Here is a 25,044-nt window from a genome sequence, read left to right as displayed (position 1 = left end):
TACTTTTTCTTTTCCTGTCTATACAAACAATCACTGCATCTGTGGCTAAAATTAAACATCAACCTTCTTTTTTTCAGCAATTTCGACTTCTTATCACATCCAGCCATGATTCGGCACGAATGGGCCGGCTCGACCGGAGTGATACCACGGCCTCAGAGAAAACCGACGTGAAGCCACGCTAGCGTTGAGTGAGTGAGGTTACCGGGGTTATTATATCCTTCGTCATAGAAAACTAACTTGGTGCAAATTGCTAGATCAAAAGGTTTTTTTAGAGCCTTGGGTCCTGAAAAGGCAGGTGTAAATGACGATTATTAATAGCTATCAAAATAAATCTGTTTGAGAGAACTTAAATGACTAACTACTCTCAAAACCAAATTTTGAGCTGTAATCCTACTTCACTTTATCCAACAGGTATTCAGTTTTAACCGTAGTTCAAGTAACATTACCTATTTAAGATGGCTTTCAAATACCTATCTAGCTTATTTTTATTTTACACTATCCGCCATACTCAGAGTCATTTAATGTTTACTTAACCCAGTCCTTAGCAATAATTATTTTCGTAATACTATTATATTCGTCGTTACTGAGGAATAGTTTATGTAATAATTAAATATGTCTGAGTACGGAAGTTACACACAAATCACTCTATACACAGTAAAACACCTAAAAGCTTCATTAAAATCAACAGTAAAAGCAAACCAAACTACATCATTTAAATAAAAAATTGTTGCTTAAAAAAACAATTTGACATTACCATTTTGCTCAAACATGTGAAGTAGCCAGCAGGCCTTTAGTTATTACTATAAACGATTCACCGTTTATACAAATGTCAGAGAATGCCAGAAGGCTTACATGGTATGTCACAATTCTGAAATTGCGATTAAATTTCGTTTAAACTTATTGCTATCCCGCTCTGATAATGCAAAATCTGCCAATCCGTAATTCTTTAAAAGCTTGACATATAAAAAACATAGCTTAGCAGAGTCCGTTTCCACCAGTGCTAAGCTATGTGTACCAATGAATATGATTGGTGGTAACCAAATGTACGTAGCATAGCACATTTCAGATAGAAAAGCTCCATTATTCAAAAAATCATGTACCTATTGTTCTGAAGTGGAAACCACGCCTCATATACTAGGCTTATACAGCGTAGGATGTACTCAAGCTTGGTGACGATATTCCCAAAGTGACCGGTAGTAAATGGCTACGAAAGCTGAATACTAAGCTTCATTGCACAATATTGGAGGAGCATATAAGGAGACATGGGACGACCGAGGATCATGGCAAGTCATGTAGGTAAGTTAACTTATCTCAGAAAATAGCATTCCATACAATACTGGCACTGTTAAAAATTGTGTTAGAAATTATTTTAGACTCAGTGAGAAAAATATTTATTTTTTTACACTATGGGACTTCGGCATTAAACCTCACCATTTACAATTAACAATTATACCATAAACATGCACGGAAACTCAATTAGCTCACTTTAGCAATATAACAACGCATCCAAGTATGTTTTAAACACACTAATGATTCATAATCTTCTTCTTAATGGGAAGATTTATATCTATTTGAGGGTTTATTCAATATTCTACGTGTGCTACCGAATATAGCATAGAAGTCTATAAAATGTATACCTATTTTAATTCTTAATAACAGCTTCCATTAGATACTTTTAGTATACCAGATAATATATCCAATGTACTTTTGTAGTCTGATCCGATTTCTTTTCTTCATTTAGCAATATTTCAACATCAAGTTCAACTAGTTTCGAGTCACAGAAGGACTCTTCGTAATGAGCAGTGTGCGCAGACGCGGCGACGTCGCGCAGCCCACTGTTTTTTTTTTTGTTAAGTTAATACAAATTAGATACAACATTCTTACGTAACCTGTTTCATTACTTTTTGGTTGATAAGCAAAAAGCGTCATTGCATCCTCTTGGTTACGATAAGCCAGATTCTTATCTACAACATCAAAAGCTTTGACGTATTTCTTGACTAATATGGTTCTATTCTAGTGGGGGTTACCAGTATCCTTAACAAACCGCACGATTCCTAAAAAACAGGGACATTTCACGACAGAAATTCCATATCCTATTACAAATGGATCGCGACTAATCACAAATCCCAACCGGAACATGAATACATCATCGGAAGTCAAACGCTGATCTATTCCACTGACCAGTGTCACTGCAGACAGAGGTCTTGAAGTAAAAGGAAAGGAGGTTCGATCAGTGCCCGCGAGATCGCCCGCGCAACCGCACGCTTGACGTCCGCGCCATCTTGCACAACGCCCGCCAAAACTTACACTTTTCAAAGTGCGTTCTGTATTTGAAAAATCGAACGTGACAGTTGTTTATTAGTGGACTTGTTTTTTTTTTAGTTTTTTTTTACGTGACCACCAAGGAGGCTTTGGACAATCAAGGTAATGCTTATCAAATTGGATTATCAGCTAACTTCAACTTTGTATAAGCACCTACTTACTTAGTATTTTTATTTCGTAATGCCTTCTATGAATAAATTGTATTGTCACTGTTTTAACGCGTGTTCGACCCATAATTTAATGTAATTTAATATCTGTTTACAAACACAGCATACTATATACAGTTCTTGTCTGTCAATGACTTGAAGTGTGTCCTAAAACAAGAAGAAACCTGTCAACATTTTTGAGCATTTTTGGACTTTATAACGCGTGTGTTAAAGTGGAAATTTGGACGAATCTTACTCGATTGGTTTCATAATTATCGATACTGTTACTTAATACAAATAATGGTTATATGGATAGCATTAAAATTAATGCACTTTTTTGTGTATACCAGTCTTATTACATGTGTGAAAAATGTCCTAAGAGGGCTTAAAAATAGCGTTCTTCCATTCGGGCAATCGCGTACAAAAGTTCATGGGTACGATTGGCTAATATAATTATCATTACGAACCTACGGACTTAATGAACCGTTCATTATTATTTGAGTTCGTGTAATGATTATTTTAAGCATTTTATTTTTAGTCCGGCCTGGGCCATAGCTTAATTGGAACAACCTTGAATCTGTCGCCAATATTTACGCAAACGCTTCGTCTCTTCGATTGGGTTAAAATGTTAACTAATGACATAACGCAACTTATTGGATAATATTAAATACTAATAAATGGAAAAAAGTTTTTATGCAAACTTTTTTATGCTTTTTTTTCTACTAAAATGAGAATGCTAGAATTTCGTAGTGGGTACTTATGTACCTATTACATTTTTTATGTGTTACATGGTCAGAAAGTGAATATGTTTACATTTTTGTTAGGTAATTTTACTTTTTTCATCATGCTTTCGGTCACATGGTTTCTCCAATATGCAATGCAATTTGGAAATTTTGTTAACTCAGAAGGTAATTTAATTTTGTTAATGTGGGTAAGTGGATTATGCTTTGGTTTAAGGATTTTAAAGTTCATTTTAGCATGTTTTTGAATAAATAAAACAGTACATAGGTACAAAACTGTTTTAAAATAACCTTTTGTCAATGAAATTTCGTAATATCGGATCAGTTACCTATAGTAATTGCAACAGATTAAGCACGTGGCGTGGATCCTGGGTTCGACATTTTATCACATGACTTATAGATAGATTAAACTATGGACAGCAAAATCCTGGCATAAAGATCCAGATGTCATTTTTTGGAACTACCTATATGCAACTTTAAATAAATATTATAACTTAAAAAAAAACCAATAAAAACATAAAATGCTGCCTCATCGGCCGAATGGTCGCAAGTGCGAGTGCCAGGCATGAGGTGTCGGTTTTGATTCCCGGGTTAGACAAAGTATTACTAGGTTTCAATATTTCGAAATATTCTGAGTAGTAACACGGAATCTGGAACTGTGCTCTATATGTATATGGCAATAAGATTAGCTCACCCCCTATTACATGGGACTTATGTCATAAATTGCGAAAAGTGGGTGTACAATGTAGATTGTACAGTGGCATTAATTACGTTCCATAATGTGCACCTCAGCTCACCCCATCGGGGATAAAAAGCACGACGATATCTATGTACGTATGTTACACAAAACCTATTCTTAAAACCTTAAACCATGTACTAATTAGTGCAATGTCAATACACCGCGCGCCGGTACAACAAAAAAAAAATATTTCCTTTAAAATTTCTACGAACACAGAACGTCATATCACAAGGCCTTTACACGAAGCCGGAATAAATAAAAATGTATTATTTATCTCATTATTGATGCATGTATACCTTACTTACTCATTAAAACACGTTTTAATTGCTTACGGACTTTCGATTTGAGGTCGTTGATAAGAAAAAATAATAAGGACAATGGCTGGTCGAACTCAGACAACTAGTTCCGTAGAAGAATCAAAAATGTTTACTATGTACTTATATCGGAACTGACTATGCCATACACATAATTATGTATAATTAAGGCGAAGTACTTAGTACTCGACTAAGGGAGAGGCCTTTGTTCAGCAGTGGACGTCTCTCGGCTGATGATGATGATGAAGACGAAATATGCTAAGGGGTTTACTTCTTCCGGAGCTGCGGACTACCTAGCGGGTTTACCGGGGCTCCGGCTCGACAAGCAGGATTAGGAACAGGGTGGTTTTTAGTCAGTAAGAGTCTGACACTCCCTCTCACCTCGCCCAGGGCGGCAGAAGTCATTGGATAAAAAGGGGGGGTTTAGTTCTCATGAAATCGATGCAAAAATAGTTTTTGTGCGTGTCAGTAGCATTCTTCAGTTATAACCTCGTAACTTAAATAAAGTCAATTTAAATAATTAATTTACTTAGCCAAATATTTTTTTTTTTTCATTTTATGAACAATGCCTTTCTTTGTGAATTCCTTCTTCAATTGGTAGCTTTCCTTAGGTTAGTTAAAAGTTTCGTTTTTTTTTTGCACACAAGAGTTTAAGTAATGTGGATAAATATCAGCACGAATTCAAGATAAGACCTTAGTAGACAGCTAAGTAACTAATGGTAACTGCAAGAGTAGAGGAGTCCGCGTTTCTTGATAGGTATAACCTGAGTGAGCCCGAGCATGCTCCAGCGAAGGCCGCATTTTATACTTTTATTACTTCTCATCAGGTCTTTTATTACTTCTCATCAGGAAAGTAGCGGAAGGTAGCGGCCAAACGTCGACCCATCAAACGTAAAAAAGCATTTCCTTTGTGATGTATTTTTTTAAGGGGGGATAATTATCCAATGACTTCTCTCGCTCGTTTTTGGTGTATGGAACCCTAAACAATGTGTATTATTTCCGTGTTGATACAAAAACAGCAACGAACGTGTCACATAGGCTATATAATATGTTTGTATGTTGGCTCACTACTCACAAGTAGGCAGTCAAGTCAAAATAGCCTGTGGCAATATTATATTATGGTGATTAGATACGAAATAATTGTGATTAAATCTTGCGTGTAATTGTAATTATCGTTATTATTGATTTAAGAGATAATATGGCGGTGTAATGCCATTTTTATTAGTTTATATTTGCATATTTATTAGAATGGTTTATTTCAACAGTTTTTGCTTTCCAGAACTGGATTTTATTATGACATTATTAAAAAGAAAACGGCAACATTAGATAATATATTATTACTTAGGTTCAATAATAATTGAGAAGAGAAGAGCTCAGTAGCAGTACAACAAACGCCGCGTCGTGTGTCGCGGAATGCTACTCATAAAATTAAATATGAGCTTCTAGCATGGCTTGAAACTAATCGAGTTAATCGTCAAATAATTATGTTAATAAGCTGAAAAACATATCTAATAATTCAATGAGAATATCGAAAGTACAAATTGATGCGAAAAGTAGTTTATTGTCCAGACTAAATCACAATAAACATTGAAATAACTGAATAGGGATGATGACGGGGTATGAAAATTAAAAATCTAATTAGTCCGTCAGTTAGGTAATGAAAAAATATTAGACACGTATTTTTTTATTTTGTCATATAAGAAAACAATACTTAGATAACACGAATCAAAGTTTAGGAGTGGGAGCTAACTACGTCACTATAGAGTATAAAACGTACTCTAAAGTGACGTCACGCGATATTTCAAATCGATATATCTTCGAAAGTATTTGTTTCCGTAAGAGAATAAAAAATACGTGTCTAATATTTTACAATAATCTACAAGACGGACATTAAAATAAAAATTAGTCATCTACCCTATTGATTAGGCATATTTTTGCAATGCATTGCATAGTCAAAATAAACACCTTTACATAGTAATGACATCGACATAATATGACCTTGTCATAAAAGTACTATCTATAATTAAAGCCTAACTTCAAAACGAGTGGAATTGTTATACGCTCATTAATAAAAACCATTAACAATGATGCAACGTTGATTGATGGAATCGGGCCAAGTCGGATCCCAGCCTCTTTGCTGCATGAGCATTAACTCTGCTAAGTAGCCCATTCACTTGAGTCAAGTAAGAAATAATGGGAAAACATAATTGTGCTTTAGGTAATGCCCTATAACTGAACTATTAGATGTAATTTTTCCATATATCTGTATGTATGTATTAGCGATGTCGCGAATATTCATACATTTTTTAATATTCGCAATTTTTTTATGTGAAGATTATTTTTTTACTTGCTGTCTTCATTTTTCAAAGTAAATTAATATCCCTAAAACTTTCTCCTGAGTCTAAAAAATATTATGCTCAAAACCGCATCAAAATCGGTTCAGTCAAACGGGTGACAATCACGCACAATTAATATACATACTTAAATACAGGTCAAACTAAGAACCTCCTTTTTTGAAGTCGGTTAAAAAGGAAGTAACGTATAAAATAGGTAGCACTTCATACAATGCAAATATATGTAAATTGTTCGATATTATTATGACATGTAATAAAACTGATAAGTACCTACAAATAGCCTGACTGCTGACTTATTCTGGAAATGGAAGGTTAACAGCGACAAATATCTCTTTTATTGAATATCAGATCATTATCGAAGAGTCGAAATGATGTTGATATGAAATCTCTTGAAAGATATTTTTGTTTATTGAAAATGTAAATGTGATGTGTAGCTTCCTGATTCATGTTGAGCCTTTTCAAAAGATAAAGTAAAGATACGAAAGGGCTTTTCTCTTCCTGGTTTAGTTCAAAATTAAGTTGATTTCGGCGCTAAGTTTGGTAAATTAAAAACAAGTTAATAGGAGGTCAATCCAGGAGCGAAGTGTTGTGGAATGTTGCAGTATTTATATCAATAAGACCATTGAATTATTTTAAAAAGATCAATAGGATACCTACTAAATATATTTTAACGTCTTCATAAATATAATGAAGTATGTCACTTTTTGCCTTTCCATAGTGTCTAGATCAAATAGATACGAATGATTTGATTATTTTCCCCGTACATACTAAAGATACTAGAGACTTCAAAGCAGTTTCACTCGTTCTGCACGGCTCCTATTGATCAAAACGTGATGTTTTATAGAAATGGACTATCCAAAATAATTATTCAAATCAGACCACTAGTTCAGGACATTAAGGCGTTCAAACCAACAAACAAATAAACTCTTCAGCTTTATATAATAAAAAAAATATTCTTTCAATCTTCCAATACGAGTAGTCTCAGACCATACGTTTTTAAATCACTTACATAAGACGTAAAGGCTCAGGACAGATTTCACATTAAAGTTGAACGAACGACGACGACCAACCTTGGCCTTTCTATGTTTTATGAAAGGGAGGTCCATGAAAGACAAACGTAACTTTATTTAAAAGTCAGGAGATTACCACGAATGTCATGATGTGTTTCTGTATTACACATCTGAATAAATAATGTTATGTTGCCATAGCATTTAGTACTCACATAATCTGTGTAGGGTATGAACATTAAAAATGTATTTAATCCATCGGTTAGGTAATGCAAAAATATTGGACATGTGTTTTTTTGTCTTTTAATATAACAATACTTAGATAAAACGCATCAAAGTTTAGAAGTTGGAGCAAATACGTCATTTCTATGCATAAAATATAACTAGAAGTGACGTCACGCGAAATTTCAAATCCTCAGCAATGCTTCAAATATAAATTTTTTTGCCTTAAAAGTAAGGCATGCATATTAATGTGTAGGTAACAAGATGTAAGTATAAGTCAAACAGTCTTACACATAGATTCGATTTTAGGAGTGACCAGCGAGGGATTGTTGCTCTTTTACCAAACTACCAAAACCTTATTCCGAGTTCTTCCAACCAAGAACGCTAAAACTATATCAATATTGATTTATTACTAAACACTTTTAAATGTCCTACTTAAACAAGACTCTCGAAAATATTTAAAGTTCAGATCTCATAAAATATTAAAATCGAAGCTGTGCGTAGGTAGACATTTTAATTTATCGATACCTTGTGTTTAAATATACCTATTATCTTCTAAATCTATGAAAAAACTATTTTGTGATTTATCTAGATTATAAAGAGGTTTGGTATTAAAAACGAGGATGTTTTTTGATTGTATCCTTATTTAAAGGCTTGCTTGTTTCTCTCGAGATATCGAAATAACGAATGATAAACTTTAGTTTCAATTATTGAGTCAAACAGGGAGTTGTTCTAGCGGTTTACCGGAGCTCCGGCTCGAAAGGCAGGAGTAGGAACGGGGTGGTTTTTAGTCAGTAAGAGTTTGACCCTCCCTTTTGCCTCGCCTACGGCGAGAGAAGACATTGGATGATTATCACCTCTTAAAAAAAAGAGTCTGACACTCCCTCTCGCCTCGTCCAAGGCGGGAGAAGTCATTGGAAAATTTTCCCCTGAAAAAAAAACCAGGTAGGTATCATTTTTTTTAATAGGTACTTTAAATCAGCTGTTTCAGTATTTTCTATATAATTCATTAACAATGTCTCATACAGGTCCAAATAATACCAGAATTGTGGCAAGAAGCTAAATCAGCCAGTCCTTTCAAAGAAAAGCAGTCTTCCGAACCAAAAATTACAATCAAGATCTCGCGTTCATCGATTGCACTTAAAACATCAATGAGATTAAAACTAAGGTCACAAATAAACAACCTTTTCACGCTGATCTTAAAATACATTTTTTGTTGTATCCTTCACGGCTACAAGTACCTACCTACGTTAAGTACTACCATCTTCAACTTGCTAAGTATTGACTTAAATGTCAGTGTTAACTGTCAACATGTCAATGGGTTAGTTAATTTACCTTAATAATAACTACGTACTAAATATCTCATATAATTTTATCTGTACATAAAATCCCAGTTATTCCACAGTACCTACTGTTCTTAAAAAAAACAAACTCTTCACATTCTCCACGTCTTTTTTTCTGAACTCTTTGTATCCGCTTTCTACCACCACAGTTTCAACTATGTGTAATTTTATTATCTGACAAAAATTCCTTTGATGAACCATAAGACGTCCACTGCTGAACATAGGCCTCCCCCAATGACTTCCAGATAGGTCGGTCTGAAAACCGACAGGCGCTGGGGCAGAAAGGTACTTGAGTGAAGACCGCGTACTGCCAAGCGTAACTTAGAACCTACAAGGCCTATCTGGAACCGCATACTAGCAAACGCAGCGTAGAACGTTTACGTCGAGCCGCTGAACGCAGGATAAAAGATCAATCCGCATAAATATTTAAGGAACAAGATTACTAAACAAAAGAATACGAATTTGCAATATAATAATATGCAAGTCACCAGTGGGCTATGTGTGGTTAGCAGAGTTCATCGAAAACGACTACATTACAATCATTAAGAATAGAGCAAAAGCTAACAAATCCGATCTAGTCTACACTAGACAACCTATTTGTATCCTAAACTATATAAAATCATATGTTTGTGCTAATTCTAATTCGGTAACAATCTGCGACCTTGCTGCTGTAATTCGAACAGACCATTGGAATGCAAGTGACCCTGAATGTGTATCAGTCAGAGAGTCAGATCATTTTTTTCTGATCAGTACCTACTGGCGTTTCGGCGACAGTATTTGCAATTCATGCTTCACATAGGTACTCACGTTGTTGGTAATTGGAAAAAGATATGTACATACATACGACACTACCTCACCAGTTGATTTTATCTTTTTCTTCTTGAGTCTCATATGGTTTTTGATTTTCATTTTCTCAGTGGTGAAAGTATAGTTCAGTAGTAGAGGTATCAAATATCACGGTCTCAGCATTACTATTATTATGGTCTTCTTCCTATTTGTTTTGCATAGATCCCTTGATTCGATCATCTTAAGCATCATCAACTTGTGTGCCAACAGTTGCTTAATTAACCAGACCTTTTTGTCCCAAAGTTCTTTTTTACTTATCTTTATGTCACCATATTTTTGTTTCGTAATTGTCTGATCGAACTGCAAACTTGAGTCATTTTTTTATAAAATCATAAATGTGTAAGTGCAATTATAAATATTAGTTCTTTCTTTCTATATTCGTGTGATCTTATTCTACATGTGCTTACAACTAGCCTGTACTGTTTTAGATTGCGTATAATTATACACTAATTATGCACTGAGAATCGTGTCCAGATGTAAAACTAAGTACTGTCGTATTACTTACAACTAACTCTGGCGAACTGTAAGTTCAGGTACTGTCAATGTACCTTTCCGCCCTTCATCAAATAACACGCAGAATACCATATCGTGCAGTACGTCCATCACGTCCGATCAGCCACACTCCAAGGCAAATTCGCCACACTGCTTCCTTCTATTGTTTTATAGTACCTACACCTCGCATAGTAGCCAAACACCCACATATAACCAGTCCTGCCAGGAAGTGGCCCATATTTTATTAATCTGTAACGATTTGCGTCGTTGTTCAATCGTTTTGTACGTTCTTTATTGTCACATTTATTATGAATAGATTATAATTAATTGTTTATTGGCCATTCGTCTGTTAGCTGTTACGGATGTTGACCTTCGTTGTAATTTGATTTTCTCGGCAAAAAGTATGAATAACTTTTTTTTTGAAAGGTGTTGGTTATAGCCGCTTTGTATGGAAGCACGTCGTATTGCATTTACTCTTCTTTCTTTATTATTTAAGTTGTTTTTGTGTTTAAATGTTATGTATTTTCTGTGTATTAATATTTTTTGTATTGAAAAGCTAGGTGTGTCTTCGGTTTTATTCAAAATGATTTCTTACAAGATTCAGTTTTCATCTATAATAGCACTTCTGATACACTCACTCTTTCTTACGATTTCTCATTAGTACTTTCTTTATTATTGCTTTCAAATTTAAGGTGTCTGTCTACCCCATGGGGGACAGGCGTGAAGTTATGTATGTGTTATGTTATGCTTTTACATGATAGACTTAGCTCAAGATGTCTTGACAATTTCACTCCATCACTAACAAAGCATGCGTGCAATATGCATTTTCAATAGTAATATTGTTAGAGTAATAATAAATAATAATTCAACTGTGATCTCATCTAATATTCTGGGGTCCAATGCCGCCTCTCATCAATGTCAACGAGGCACTATTTTTTTTTATATATCATTATAAAGCAATTAGGCACTAAGTGTGTTAACTGAATGCCTATTTACATAGACTATGTAATTTGAGGCGATAAAATACATATAAATAGCTAATTATGTTTACTTTGGCTCGTGGATTACTCTGTGTATTCAGTTTGTATGAGTTAGAGAGGAATCTTCATAAAATTGACAGAAGACCAGGAAATACAATACATAATCTTAAGGATTATCATACTATTAAATAGGGGTGATGACGGGGTATGAAAATTAAAAATCTTATTGGTTCGTCAGTTAGGTATTGGAAAAATATTAGACTCGTATTTTTTTGCTTTGTCATATGACATAACAATACCTAGTTAAAAAAAAGTTTAGGAGAGGGAGCAAAATCGACATTTCTACGTATAAAACGTACTTAGAAGTGACGTCACGCGATATCGAAAGCGTTTGTTTCCGTAAGAAAAATATACGTGTCCTCTCTCTTTTACATTAAAAAAAGCATATAAAGTATACTTAGTGCTCGATAACTCTGCAATTACTGAACAGAAGCCGATGAAAGAAATGAATAATATAGACAAAACGTATCTTACCTAGATGATAAACTTTATAATAAGTACTTAAAACAGGTACAAAAAACTTAGCTACCAATAAATCCAGGTTACAATACTGCAGCATTACACACAGTTATATAACAGCTTTATAACAAAACATTAATTAGTACGATTGTAGAATGTTTCCCATATTACGCAGATGTGTTTCCCACGGTGCCTGTGCCTGCGCAGGCGTGATCTAGATGCTCTTCGGCGATAGCAGTTAGTGTCAAACGTGCTTAGGTCACGCCAAATTTGTAGTGAGGTACTTGTAATGTAAGTGAACTTCAAAATTCGCGAAGTAACTACTTTTGGTATTGAAAAATGTCAAGTACTATTTTGTCACGATGTTGTTCAGTGATGTTTCTGTTGTTGTTTGTCGTGTGTTCTGTTTTTTCGATTTGTTTTTTGTACCTTTGGTGTCTTTAATTTATCGACTTCAAAAATATGTGTTTGTGCGTTATATCTCGTGTTTATCTGAATTGATTTTGATGATGTTTTCAGTATAGTATTTTTCAGACTTAAGAGAAGGGTTCAGGTATATTATGTTATATTACCGGACTTAAAGTATGTACAAAAACAGATTTTATAATTTAACGGTCATATAACAAATTTTGCTTAACGCACGTCTCAAATAACGATATGTTTGCTACCATAAAAGAAACGACGAGATAATAAAATGCAGTAGATATTTACTTTTGACCACCATCTCGCCTGGTGGTAAGTGATAATGCGGCTTACGACGGAGCATGTCCACCCATAAGCAACCTATTCACTCTGGCCCTAAAGACACCCAGATTATACCCATCAGGAAACATAGACAGCAAAGAATTCTACTCCCTAGCAGTTCGCACAAGGAAACTTGAAGCTTCGTGCGAGTGGGTGGGATATCTAACCCAGGTATCTAGCAATCCGCCGTGGGATCTGGAGGCGAAAGTGCTCGCGGACGTATATAGGTTACGTGCGGAGGCGCATCGCCGGGGCGAAACTCCGCTGCCGCGTCAGATCAGTGCGTGGCGGGATGAGCTCCGGCGGGATCTCATGGCGGAATGGAAGCAACGACTGTATAACCGAGGGCTGGGCTCGCTGTTATAGCAGCGGTTCCCCTCTTTGAGGAGTGGCTAGATGGCGTCACGGCGTCCTCACCTACCGCCTGCGCAGGTGCTTACCGGACACGGAAGTTTCGGTAGGTACCTGTTTCGGATTCGGCGGGATAAACGCCCGGGTGTCAAATTGCGTGGATCACCCGGAGGACACGGTGGAGCATACAGTAGCGGTGTGCCCTGCATGGGCTGAGCACCGCCGTGTCCTCAGGGATGTGATCAGCGACGGTGACCTCTCGCGTCACGATTTGGTTCAGGCCATGGTGCGGAGCGAGGGGGAATGGGACGCCGTCTCCTCCTTCTGCGAAGCATTGTTGTATGCTAGCTAAGGAAGGCGGACGCGTGAGGGAACGATCCTCCTCAGCCCCACCGCCGCAGAAGACACTCCGGGCGTCGGGGATCGCGTGACGATCTCCGGCCACCGAATGCGGGTCTGTAGACGGCGAGCAAGTGTAGCTCGCCGCCCGACTGGAACCAGACCCGTGCGTACGGCGCGTCGCGTTCCGCGCCTCAAATACGCAGACCACCACAGATGGGGCCCAGTTGGGTTGATGCCTGATCCGGAGCTGCGGACAACGTAACAGGTTACCGGGGCTCTGGCTCAAAGCAAGAGAAGGAACTTGAAGCGAAGCGCTTCCCGTGCCCAAGTGGGTGGGATATCTAACCCAGGTATCTAGCAAACAGTAGACAAAGCTCAAACTTTTTAACTACCGACTTTATTACACATAGAAACTTAACTGCAGCACCCATTCAATTAGGAGCTAACTAATTTGCCGCTTGACAGTCGTTCAATCACTCTACTACATAAAATAATTTATACGAACCAGCCAAGGTTTGTTACTTTGTTCCCTTACTTTACATTTTCTCAAACACACGTGTTACGGTGCCAAGGTTCCGTCGACAACTTTTAAGATTATGGTCAAGATCTGAACTAGATTTAGAAACTGATCGAATTACATAAAATTATGGGCGAATATTGCGTAGGTACTTACGTAGGCAATGCAATTTGTTTTAAGCGTTGCCCCACACTAGGATTTTTTCCGTGTCGTGGGTGCGTTTACAAACATACAAGTTCACATACACATGACACTCAGACTCGAGACAATAATTTGTGGATAATACAAAGATTTGCTATGTGCGGGAATAGAACCCGCTACAAGTTGCACGGTAGTCGTTTACCAGGCACCGCATTAAGCGTGCAATCTGTAGAGTTTACTCTAGTCATTAACGTAGAATTGTACAGGTTTGTTGATGAGGTAATGGTTTCTCTAGCATGTTTTATGTAACATTAGAAATAGCAAGAAGTATGTGATTTAAGAGTCCCGGTGTGACTTGAAACTAATCGGACATCTTTAAATAGTTTACGCGAGTAAGCTGTAAATAATCCTTCAAAAGAGAATTAGTTTCTTCTCTCATTATTTGATTTGTCATTGTGTATGTCTGTTACAAAGAAATATTGGTACCTACATTGTTCCTCTTATTTCGTCTATAAATACTACATCGTAATGCAATTGTTGTTAGTAATTGATAGGTATATAAGATTGTAAAACGAGTTTGTTTTACCTAGACAATGAGTAAGTAATAGCATTAAATTATATAGGTAGGTACAATGAGTCATAAAAAACAAGTAGGTAGATAAACAATAATTTCTAAGTAAATAATCATTTCTAGACCCTAGACTGAAATACGTACATGCAACATAAAATAAAGTATAATTTTATTATATCTTTCGTGAGACATACTAAATTAATTATTATGTTATCGGCTTACTCACGTAACTGTTTGACGAGGAACTCGACTAGTTTCAAGCTATGCTAGAAGCTTATATTCATGAGCAGCATTCCGCGACACACGACGTAGCGATTGTCGAGTTCCTCGTCAAACAGTTACGTGAATAAGCTGATGACATAATAATTAACAAAATAAAGTAGACTAATCAAGAACTGAACTTTATCGAAGGCCTTACTAAAGTCAGAGAAGAGGTTGAGAGTTTTACAAAAAAATATTTATCAAACTGATGACCTAAGATAGCACCGAGATCTACAGATGATAATTAAATATTAAATGTAGATCAACAGATGCGCATTTCAATTAAAATATTCAAAAATATGTAACTAGATTACTAGCATAAAAACATTTAGATTGATTTATACTTAATATTTGTAAATTCGCTTCGATCAACATCGTTTCTGACATTTAATTGATTTCGTTATTCACTTAAGTATCGATTAGATCTGAACATTAAGCGAAACCATTAAGATTGAATAGTTTTCTCACGTTTTTGTACCTATTTAGAAATCTTTTTATTGAGAGACAGCTTTTGGAATCAGTGTTACGATTTGTTCATTAATTAATACGTGAGTAGAGTTACCACTGTCTTTGATTCCTACAGACAGATCTTTTTTCTTCAGTTTATGTCTATAGTTCTGTATCAGAACATCATCGTCATCAGCATTATCATATCAGCCACAAAAAGTCTGTTACAATCATAATCTACCGAATGAAGTCCAAATCGGTCAGTTGGAAGTGACCTGTTAGGCTATTCTTTAATTGTCAAATTGAACGAACATTTTAAGTGATCGATCGAGATTATTTTCATAACCAATGCCATGGTAGACCGCGATTGAGCTCATTTCAAATGTTACGAATTGACGATTACAGAATAATTTACTCGTAGCTATATACAGAAGCTCACAGTGACCAAATTCAACTTCATACTTTCAAAAATGTTAAGATGAAATTAATCATAGATACCGTCTAGACTTCTAACACAATAAATCTTAAAAAACGTAGTCGGCATGTAGGTACATGACTGTAATAAATGAGAGATAAAAATAGTCTATAATTTATTCATAGTATGTATAAAATTTGGTTTAATTTTTACAAATTATACCACCCTTTCATAATAAATCACTTTAGATAAATAGGAATCAGCAATATCTTCGTATTTTATTTACTCTTTTATTTCAGTTTTGCTTTATGTTACACAAATGGACAATACTGCACCTGTTTCAAGTTCAAATCCACCTTCATCTCATTATCTGCCACGACCACACACAGAATCAGTATCAAAAACGTTTTACTGAACATTATTATGAGACACAATAAATAAAATGTTAACTTTATTAGCCAAATTTGCAATTCTGTAATGATTTGAGTCATCTACCTCGCCTTATACGTTCGATATTATAGCAACATTCTTTTGTACTGACGGTGCATGGCTTTTATTATAATAAAATACGGAACTATTATTGGTCTTTTGAATTCGATTCTCAGCTGTAGTCACGTCTGAATACATTGCTATAATTATTATAGTAATATCACTCACTATTTGCCTTCCAATACAGAAAGAGAATTCTTTCAAAAAGCTTTAAGAGATTCTCTTTCTAGACTTTCTAGAGTAAAAAGTTAGGAATTCCTAAAACTATACCCTAACCCCCACTATAATCACCCCAATGATCACCATCAGCTCTCAATGTGACCATCTCCAGGGAGACCTACTCATCACTTGAACTTGAATGCTGAATGACTGCATGCACATCATTACCTACTTTATCGTCTATTTCCTTAACTTGAATAAGACAACACGAATTTAACTCTTTATAAACATGGACAGATTCCAAATCCATAATTATGATACGACAATCTCAAGCTCTAAATCTGTCAATAACTTCAATATTTGCTTACCATCCGTCAATTAAATTTGATTAAAAGCAAACAATGGTGGACGCAAAGGAATCCATTGTTGTTAAACATAAATTTGCAGTAAACTGTATATCATTATAAATGTTCTATTTAGTCCCTCCAAATGTTAAGTGAAGGGACGACTAATCCCTAAATCACTAATGTCCTTAGCATTGCGTTATTTTGCTACCACAAAATATACATAATTTCCAATAGGATAAGGTTGATTGTTGGTTTTAATTGCGATCGGTGCAAAGTCAATAAAATTTGTGATTTAATGGTATTTGTTCATCTGTTGTTGTAATAAATTATATAAACATTTAATGTATGACAATCATTCAGAGTTACAAAATGAATATTGAACACAAAATACTGAAGAAATAAATTTAGTTAAAGAACGGCAAAATTAAAAGTACCTTTAACCGACGAGCATGCATGAAATTAATGATGACTGTTGATGAAACGAAAATGGTGCATACCTCTTATAAGAATCGTAGCAACTGGCGTTCCATAGTCTCTGACTACGCCCATGCTAGACAGCTATGAAGTTATGTATTAATATATATTTAGTTCTCTCCCCATTTTTTGTATTAGGTACCAAGGACATCAACAACACGTCTCTCTCTTTTATATAGATTAACCATATCTTCTCATCTACAACTAACCAACATCGTAATAGGTCTTTAAAGGTCTTTTCAAGATAATGCTAATTCTTAGAATCCAAGAAACGTTTCAAGTATAACAAAGCCTAGTAAAGTTACTTCTAAATTTATCCGATCATGAGCAATTATAAATTGTTGCATGATCTCGAAATGTTTGGGTTTCCCCAGTTTCAATTCGAAAATCGTCTCCATCAGACAGAATCACGATTCGCCTTTCAAATCGATGACATTTGTAAAGTGGCAAGGATATCACGAATATAGGGGGAAATCCAGTCGTAAAATATAACGACAATGCACGATATATGGTACAGTTTCGCCATACAAATCGACGGTTTTATGTCTGTCCAATTAGTCAGAAAACAGATTATGCCTACCAACTCTTTATTTGTTTGATCGTGTTAAAAGGAGTTGGATTTAAGTTCAGGGGATTTTATTTATAAATGTCTCATAAAGTTTTCGCAAGTGTTCGCAAGTTGTGAGAAAGGGAAAGAAAATAATTACTGAAAAGTTTGAAATCTAAGAGACTTTATTTGTTAAGCTTTGTTCAAGTTTTGATGAAATTAAGTACTTAGACAATTACTCAATATTATATCTACTAGACTATTAACCGTCATTTTACATATATATTTATGTATAAACAAACAACAGCTACGGAGTAAAATAAATATAGCAATAACAAAAACATTTTTTGTTTCAGATAAACAGTGGACGGTGGAAGAGTTACGGCAGTGAATTATGTCAGTGTGTTGTTTCTACAATGACCAGATAACAGTGTTACCGATCAAATCGTTCACGTGATGCCAACACGTTAGTTACGACCGGGACTGTTGGCTTAGTGAGTTGACATTTCGCGTCAATGCCGCGTGTGTAGGCAATGGCTTTGACAAATTTCACGCTCACGGGCGTCGGCGCGGCAACGCCGGCGTTCGTATCCACCACCGCATCAACACCCCTGCGAGTCGGACTCGACGACTTATTATATTCACCTGATGAGTACCAACAAGACGTCCCAGCACAGCCATCAGAAAATGAACCATTCATTCCACCAAATCAGCGTCGGCCAAAAGTCAGAAAACGGGCCGGCACTGCCTACCTACCACCTGCCAATCAGTATATGCATTACCAGAATGAGGCTCAACAAAATCCTTACGCAGCACCCCTGCATACCCAAGTATATCCACAAAACTCAAGACTAAACGTGCAGATAGAAAATCAGCGCGTAAAAGAAGTGAATACACCATATGACGTATCAGGGCAATATGATAACACAGGGCAGTATGTCCATGATCCTACGGGTGACTATGATTATGAGCAGAAAAGAATGAATCAGCGCCCGTCTGGGCAACCGTACAACCCTGGGTACGCGGATGCGCCATATCCACCGGCAATGAAGCCAAACCCCCCATCTAGTCGGAGGTTCGATGAAAATTCGAATCAAAATGTGAATAACTTCAATTTTAACAGGCCGCTTAGTAGTACGCCAGCCCCAACTAGGCCGCCCAGTAATCAGGGTAGCAAGACTGGTGGTAGTGAGACTGGACAAAATCCTCCGGAGAGACCGCGAGGGTTTACTAAAGTGGAAACTGGTGGTTCAGGTGGCAAGACACAGCTACATGCAGTTCTTGATTACGATGACGAGGATTACTATGATGATCCTGATCCAGGTAAGACAAATTTATTTTTAACTAATTTTAATTTCTGCCAGATCTTTAAAGGAAACTTTGAAACTAGAAATCTCATCGTAAGTAGAGCTTTGATTAAAGACGTATTGGTATTGTCCAAACTTAATTTTCTCATTGTTCATCTGCTATTAAACTTTGAGAAAATTAACATAAATGTACTTGTAATCTACATAACTCAACCTTCATTTCGGTTGAATCCTTAACCTTGATTCAACTCTAGCTTTTGTTTAATCGACGATGTCGGAAATCCTTGCGGTTCTATATTGTCAACAAGCAATTGTCAAACAAATAAATGTCCGTTTGTTGAAGACCGCTTCTTTTGCCACCTTCATGTTTGTCAGCAATCATTTAATCAAGAATAGGCTTGGAATAAAATGCAAATTTTGTTTGAAAAATCGAGACATTACAATCTTGACCTTCGTAAAATTAGTCTACTGCTATGTCTGTTGTTGTAGTTTTGAGTATCAAACATTGTATAGGTTATAGTTCAAAATGTCTATACGAGTAGTATCCCATTTATTTAATATTTTCCATTGGTCATGCATGAATGAAATCATAATTTCTATAGATCATAGGAACACATAGGATTAATGTAATTGATAATAATGCCTCGTTGGTCGAGTGGTCGCAAGTGCGACTGCTGAACAAGGGGTCTCGGGTTCGATTCCCGGGTCGGGCAAAGTATTACTGGGCTTTTTTCGGATTTTCGAAAAATTTCTCAGTGGTAGCACGGAGTCTGGAATTGTGTCCAGGATATGGCAATAGGCTCACCCCCTATTACATGGGACTTTAACACAAAATGGTGAAAAGTGGGTGTACATTGTATAGCGGCATTACGTGCCGTAATGTGCACCTCTGCCTACCCCTTCGGGGATAAAAGGCGTGACGTATAATAATGCCCACAGTTTAAGTAGTGCTGAAAATCACAACCACGGTTTAAATTCCAAATCAGATAATGAAATTATCATCTACTTTTAAGTTCCGAAATAATTATCTAACAATGGCAAAATTAGGTAGTAATCTGAATAGAAAAGTATCGTAATACACAATTGATAATATTATTCATGTAACTAACAAAAGGTTACCCATTCCAACGAAGCCTATGACAGCAGTAGACAACGTTGACCAATCCAATACACACTTATCTACACATCTACAATTGTCTGACAAGTATGTATGTATAGGTCGAAGTAATTGGAGTATCTACGTACTAGCTAACACGTTTCACTTATCTAAGTCAAAGACCTTCGATCGTTTAACCGGTCCCCAATGCCATGCATACAATGGACAGGCGACTGCAGTACAATGCTTACCATTGTCGGCTTCAGGCTATTTCATTTCCTTATTATCAAGTGAATGTGGTTGTTTAACAATCTATTTACAAGTATTTATTTGTTTGATTGGTTTAATGTTAGAAGATTTTGCAGTTTCTTTAGATTTATTTCTTTTCTACTTCTTGTTCTTGAATGAAACGTCAGGCCTTTTATCCCCGAAAGGGTCTGCAGAGGTGCACATTACGACACGTAATGCCGCTATACAATGTACACCCACTTTTCACTATTTGTGTCATAAGTCCCATGTAATAGGGGGTGAGCCTATTACCATATACTGGGTACAATTCCAGGCTCCTTAACCTCACGTTTTCCTTTATCGGTTTTCATTGGTGTTTACGTAATATTAGAAAGTACACAAAACTTGGAAAACGTCACTTAGGTACTCGCCGTTGGTAGATTTTGAACCCACACCCTCAAGCATATGAACCACCATGGGAACTTAATGAAAAACTGCTTAGCTGTTTTATAACGTAAATTATTTAGCTATAATAATGCTTCATTATCGACATGGAGTCTATTATAAAAATTGAGCCTACCTTTTAAGTCTTTCAACGACAAGTTTCCATAAAAGCTACGTAAAATGGATCATAATATTACCCATTTTCGTAGAAAACGTGATCTGATGTAATACGAGCAATAAAGATAATCTTAGTTTACGATACATTACAATGTCAAGGTAATCAAACAATAAGATTACTGAATAGCACAAAACTATTACGTATGAGATTTTGATATTTAGTTTTATCGCTATAGATATGTAAAGAAAACCTAATTAAGAATATTGAAAATCTAAATATATTTATCTCAAAGGTGACTGACTGACTCACTGACTGATTGACATAGTGGTCTATCAACACGCACAGCCCAAACCACTAGACGGATCGGGCAGATAGATGTTATGACGTTTTTGAGGGGGCGGGAATCATCTAATGACTTCTCTCGACTTGGGCTAGGCGAGTTCACCCCGTTCCTGCTCCTGCTTTTCGAGCCGGAGTCTCGGTAAATCCGCTGGGTAGTTCACTAGTAGTGGACTAAGATTTAAATTATATACATACAGTAGAAGCTCCTTATTCGCGCTTCCTTCATTCGCGGTTTCACTATTCGCGGATTGAAAAAATGCGATCCAATTCCTGTATTCGCGGTCTAAGATTTCTTTATTCGCGGATCGAATCGAAATATCGGTGCATAACCTAAAAAAATAAATTCGCTATCCTTTGTCAACGCGTCAGTAGAAGGATAAAAAAATAAAATAAACCTTATTAGAACTACGTCTACATTGTGACTTCTGCCTAAACCTAGTGTGACCTAAACCTGATAATAATAATATTATCATCAGGCAATCTGTATGATCAGAAAGTTCAATTAAACATTTTTTTATCTACTATTTGCTTCTTGATTTCGTCATCTAGGAACGTATCCCCTATAACCCCATACAAATTACCATTCCATATTCACGGTTTCTGTATTCGCGGCATATTTACGGAACGCATACCCCGCGAATAAAGAGCTTCTACTGTACTTAATTATCCAATAGCTCTTTTCGTATTAACGCCGTATTAGTAAGAATACTGGATCACATAACATACATCAATATATAAGTTAAATAAAACAAAAAAAAATGATTAATGCAAAATGAATATAATAAAAGGTCATGGTTATGTTATGGTTACACATATACACATTTAAATTATGCAAAAGCAGAATAACTTACTTCTATTCAAGTTATAAGTTAATAATACATTAAATAAGATCTTATACTAATAAGATTAGATACATTATTTCACTTGCAGTATTTTCTCTTGATGGTTAGAGCGCCGTCAGTCATTTGTTTAAAGCCAGCACCAGTTGTTTGTTCACTATTATACATTGTGTAGCACTAAAATTTTATAAAATTTTGTCCGCACCACACAATGGCAATTACTGATGCTGTCTAGCGCCGGCATAAAACAAGATGACTAAGGGTGCTTTTCTTCCAGAGATGTGCTATGCTACGTTGCTGTGGATGCGTTTGATTTCCACCAATCATTATTCTTTGGTACACATAGCTTAGCACTGGTGGAAACAGACTCAGCTAAGCTATGTTTTTTATATGGAAAGATGCTTGCTATCGATGTGTGCTATGAATGGCTTCACTACTATCAATGCATCGCATACTCGAGCTACGCATCTTCCTTGCTCAGTTACTTTGCGGCGCAACATCTTCATAGCACATCTTACTCGCACATCTACATAGCTTAGTATCGGTGAAAACGGTCACATAGTTTCACAACGTATCTACTACATCTTCGTAGCATAGCTACATAGCACATATCTGGCGGAAAAGCACCCTTCAGCTCTTAGAACATCTTTCTCACCAGCGTCCATCTTCCCATTCGGGAGCGGTCTCGGTGATGTCAAAGTTCGTTGCATTCGGGTTGCCCACGAGGTGTGAGGGCGCCCTAAATATACGCTTATTGTTGACCACGTAGTGTGCACCAGTCGACGCATCGATGAACTCCCAAGGGTGTGTCAAGTACGATTCTACGTCGTAGGAAGCGCCTGGCCCCAACCGCTGGTAGAATACTTTCTTTCCCTCAAAGTTCCGCCACCACACGTTCACCTCATGTGGTGTACGATTTGTGAAGCGTAGCAGCACTTTGTGATCTCCGTTTAATGATTTAACGAGGACATTCACCCCGTTGTCATTTTTTTCGTATACAAATTCCTCGTGTACCCCATCACAACTCGGCATTGTTGTTATCACGCAGAAAATTCAGTATTAATTAATTTTAATTGAAAAAGCAGAGTGTGCTTCAAAATTCACGAGAATGGCGAGAACTGTCAATGTACAGTTACAGTCTGAAGAACACTGGGCAGTACTAGAGGGTCGCTGATACGTAGTCCATTTTATAGCAAAAAAAAACAACGAAACGCAACCGTTTCAACCGCTTGGCTATTTCTAGAAACGGTTATCGTTACAATTGGTTTAGGTATGTTTATCTATTTAGGTTAAAAAAAATATGTATAGGAGTATCTATGACCTTGACTATGACCTTATCTTAGATAAGGTATACCTAAGTACTTATAGTACTTCATTACGTGTGGTTTATGTTTAGATAGTGTATCAAGTACAGGAAACCACATAACCAGAAATTGATAAGTAATTGTATCTATCACAGTTTGCACTCGCTTCAAAACAATTAGGTATTTATCCCAAAATATAATAATATAATATGGAAGGAAGTGCCTTAAATACTTAAATCCTCAATTTAACCGAAAAAAGACTTCATTTTGTAAGACTTCATGTAATAACTCCAGTTCTTGAAATCACGCGTGATATTTATGCTAGCACGGCAATTTTGTTTGACTTATTCCTTTCACTTTTTATTTTCCTTAAGATATTACAAGGAAAATGTTGATAAAGATCGTATAATTTACACACTAAAGAAGTAGGCTGAGAAGTTTTCTTGTTTACATTATTTTGTATACAACGTGTAACAAAATACCTATATACATCAAGAAGCCCTGATGATTACAGGTTGAATAGAACCTCTACACAAAGTTTCAGCTTAAAATATGTTTAAAAAAAATTAGTACCAAATACTTGGTATCGTATAGTTCTTGATTTCAAATCATACAAATGTGTCAAAACACTACATTTCTTCTGTCAATCCGATCGCCTAGTATACCGGTCTACCTAATTTTGATTCGCGCGGCGGCACGATCGGAAAAATTCATAACTTGGTACCACGAAAATATGAGTTTGAAAAACCCTTCCTGTATCGTTTGTTATGTTGTCTAGAAGCCGTGCACTTGATATGTATACCCCCTTTTTGTTACACGTTGTCTATAGGTAAATAAGTTCCATCCTAAAAAGTTTTTTTTTTTTTAATACATATAAGACGTTACCCCACACTAGGATTTTCTCCTGTGTACATACTTAACACCCAGACCCGAAACAACAATTTGTGGATCACACAATGGGGCACCAAGTCCTCTTACTAGACCTAGTAGGTCTAGTAACAACAGGCATTGCAGCATAGGTGCTGCAATGCCTGTTGCGGCACATCCCTAGAGAATCCATCTATGTCCTATTTTAAGTGCTTGTAGCTTTAATAAATAAATACAATTTTATTATAAAGCTCAGAGCTTCGTGATTCTTATCAGCACCATATTCTTATTTAATCCTCGGCAGACTAGAGCTAGAATAAAAAACCAGACGCCAAACCCTCGTTCATAATATTACTTAAAATAGAATTACATCATCTGCAGCTGGTATTTTCATTAACAGTCTATAAAGACTTTGTTCTCGTTACTTTCAAAAGTATTCTGGTATAGGTCAAGCGCCTATTAATCAAAATTATTATTTGTTATGAATATTTGCCATATTGACTGCCTCGTTGGCCGAGTTGTCGCTAGTGGGACTGCCAGGCAAGGGGTTTCGAGTTCGATTCCCGGATCGGGCAAAAGTATTACTGAGTTATTTTCGGTTTTACGAAAATTTCTCAGTAGTAGCACGAAGTCTGGAATTGTGCCCAGTATATGGCAATAGGCTCACTCT

The 25,044-nt window shown here is 36.3% G+C and overlaps 1 protein-coding gene across 1 annotated transcript in view; it reads left to right on the top strand.

Moving 5' to 3' along the window:
• Positions 1-2,215: 2,215 nt before the first annotated feature.
• Positions 2,216-25,044, top strand: part of LOC118272064 (protein spaetzle 3) — a 44,134-nt gene continuing 21,305 nt past the window's right edge. Inside the window, exons 1-2 of the mRNA XM_050693624.1 lie at positions 2,216-2,424; positions 18,186-19,152. Of these exons, the coding sequence (XP_050549581.1) occupies positions 18,363-19,152 (790 nt within the window). The 5' untranslated portion in view covers positions 2,216-2,424; positions 18,186-18,362. The remainder of the gene's footprint in view (positions 2,425-18,185; positions 19,153-25,044) is intronic.

This window comes from Spodoptera frugiperda, chromosome 5, assembly GCF_023101765.2.
Source record: "Spodoptera frugiperda isolate SF20-4 chromosome 5, AGI-APGP_CSIRO_Sfru_2.0, whole genome shotgun sequence".
Taxonomy (NCBI): Eukaryota; Metazoa; Arthropoda; class Insecta; order Lepidoptera; family Noctuidae; genus Spodoptera; species Spodoptera frugiperda.
Note: the sequence above shows the minus strand (reverse complement) of the source record. Positions and strands in the feature narration are given on the sequence as shown.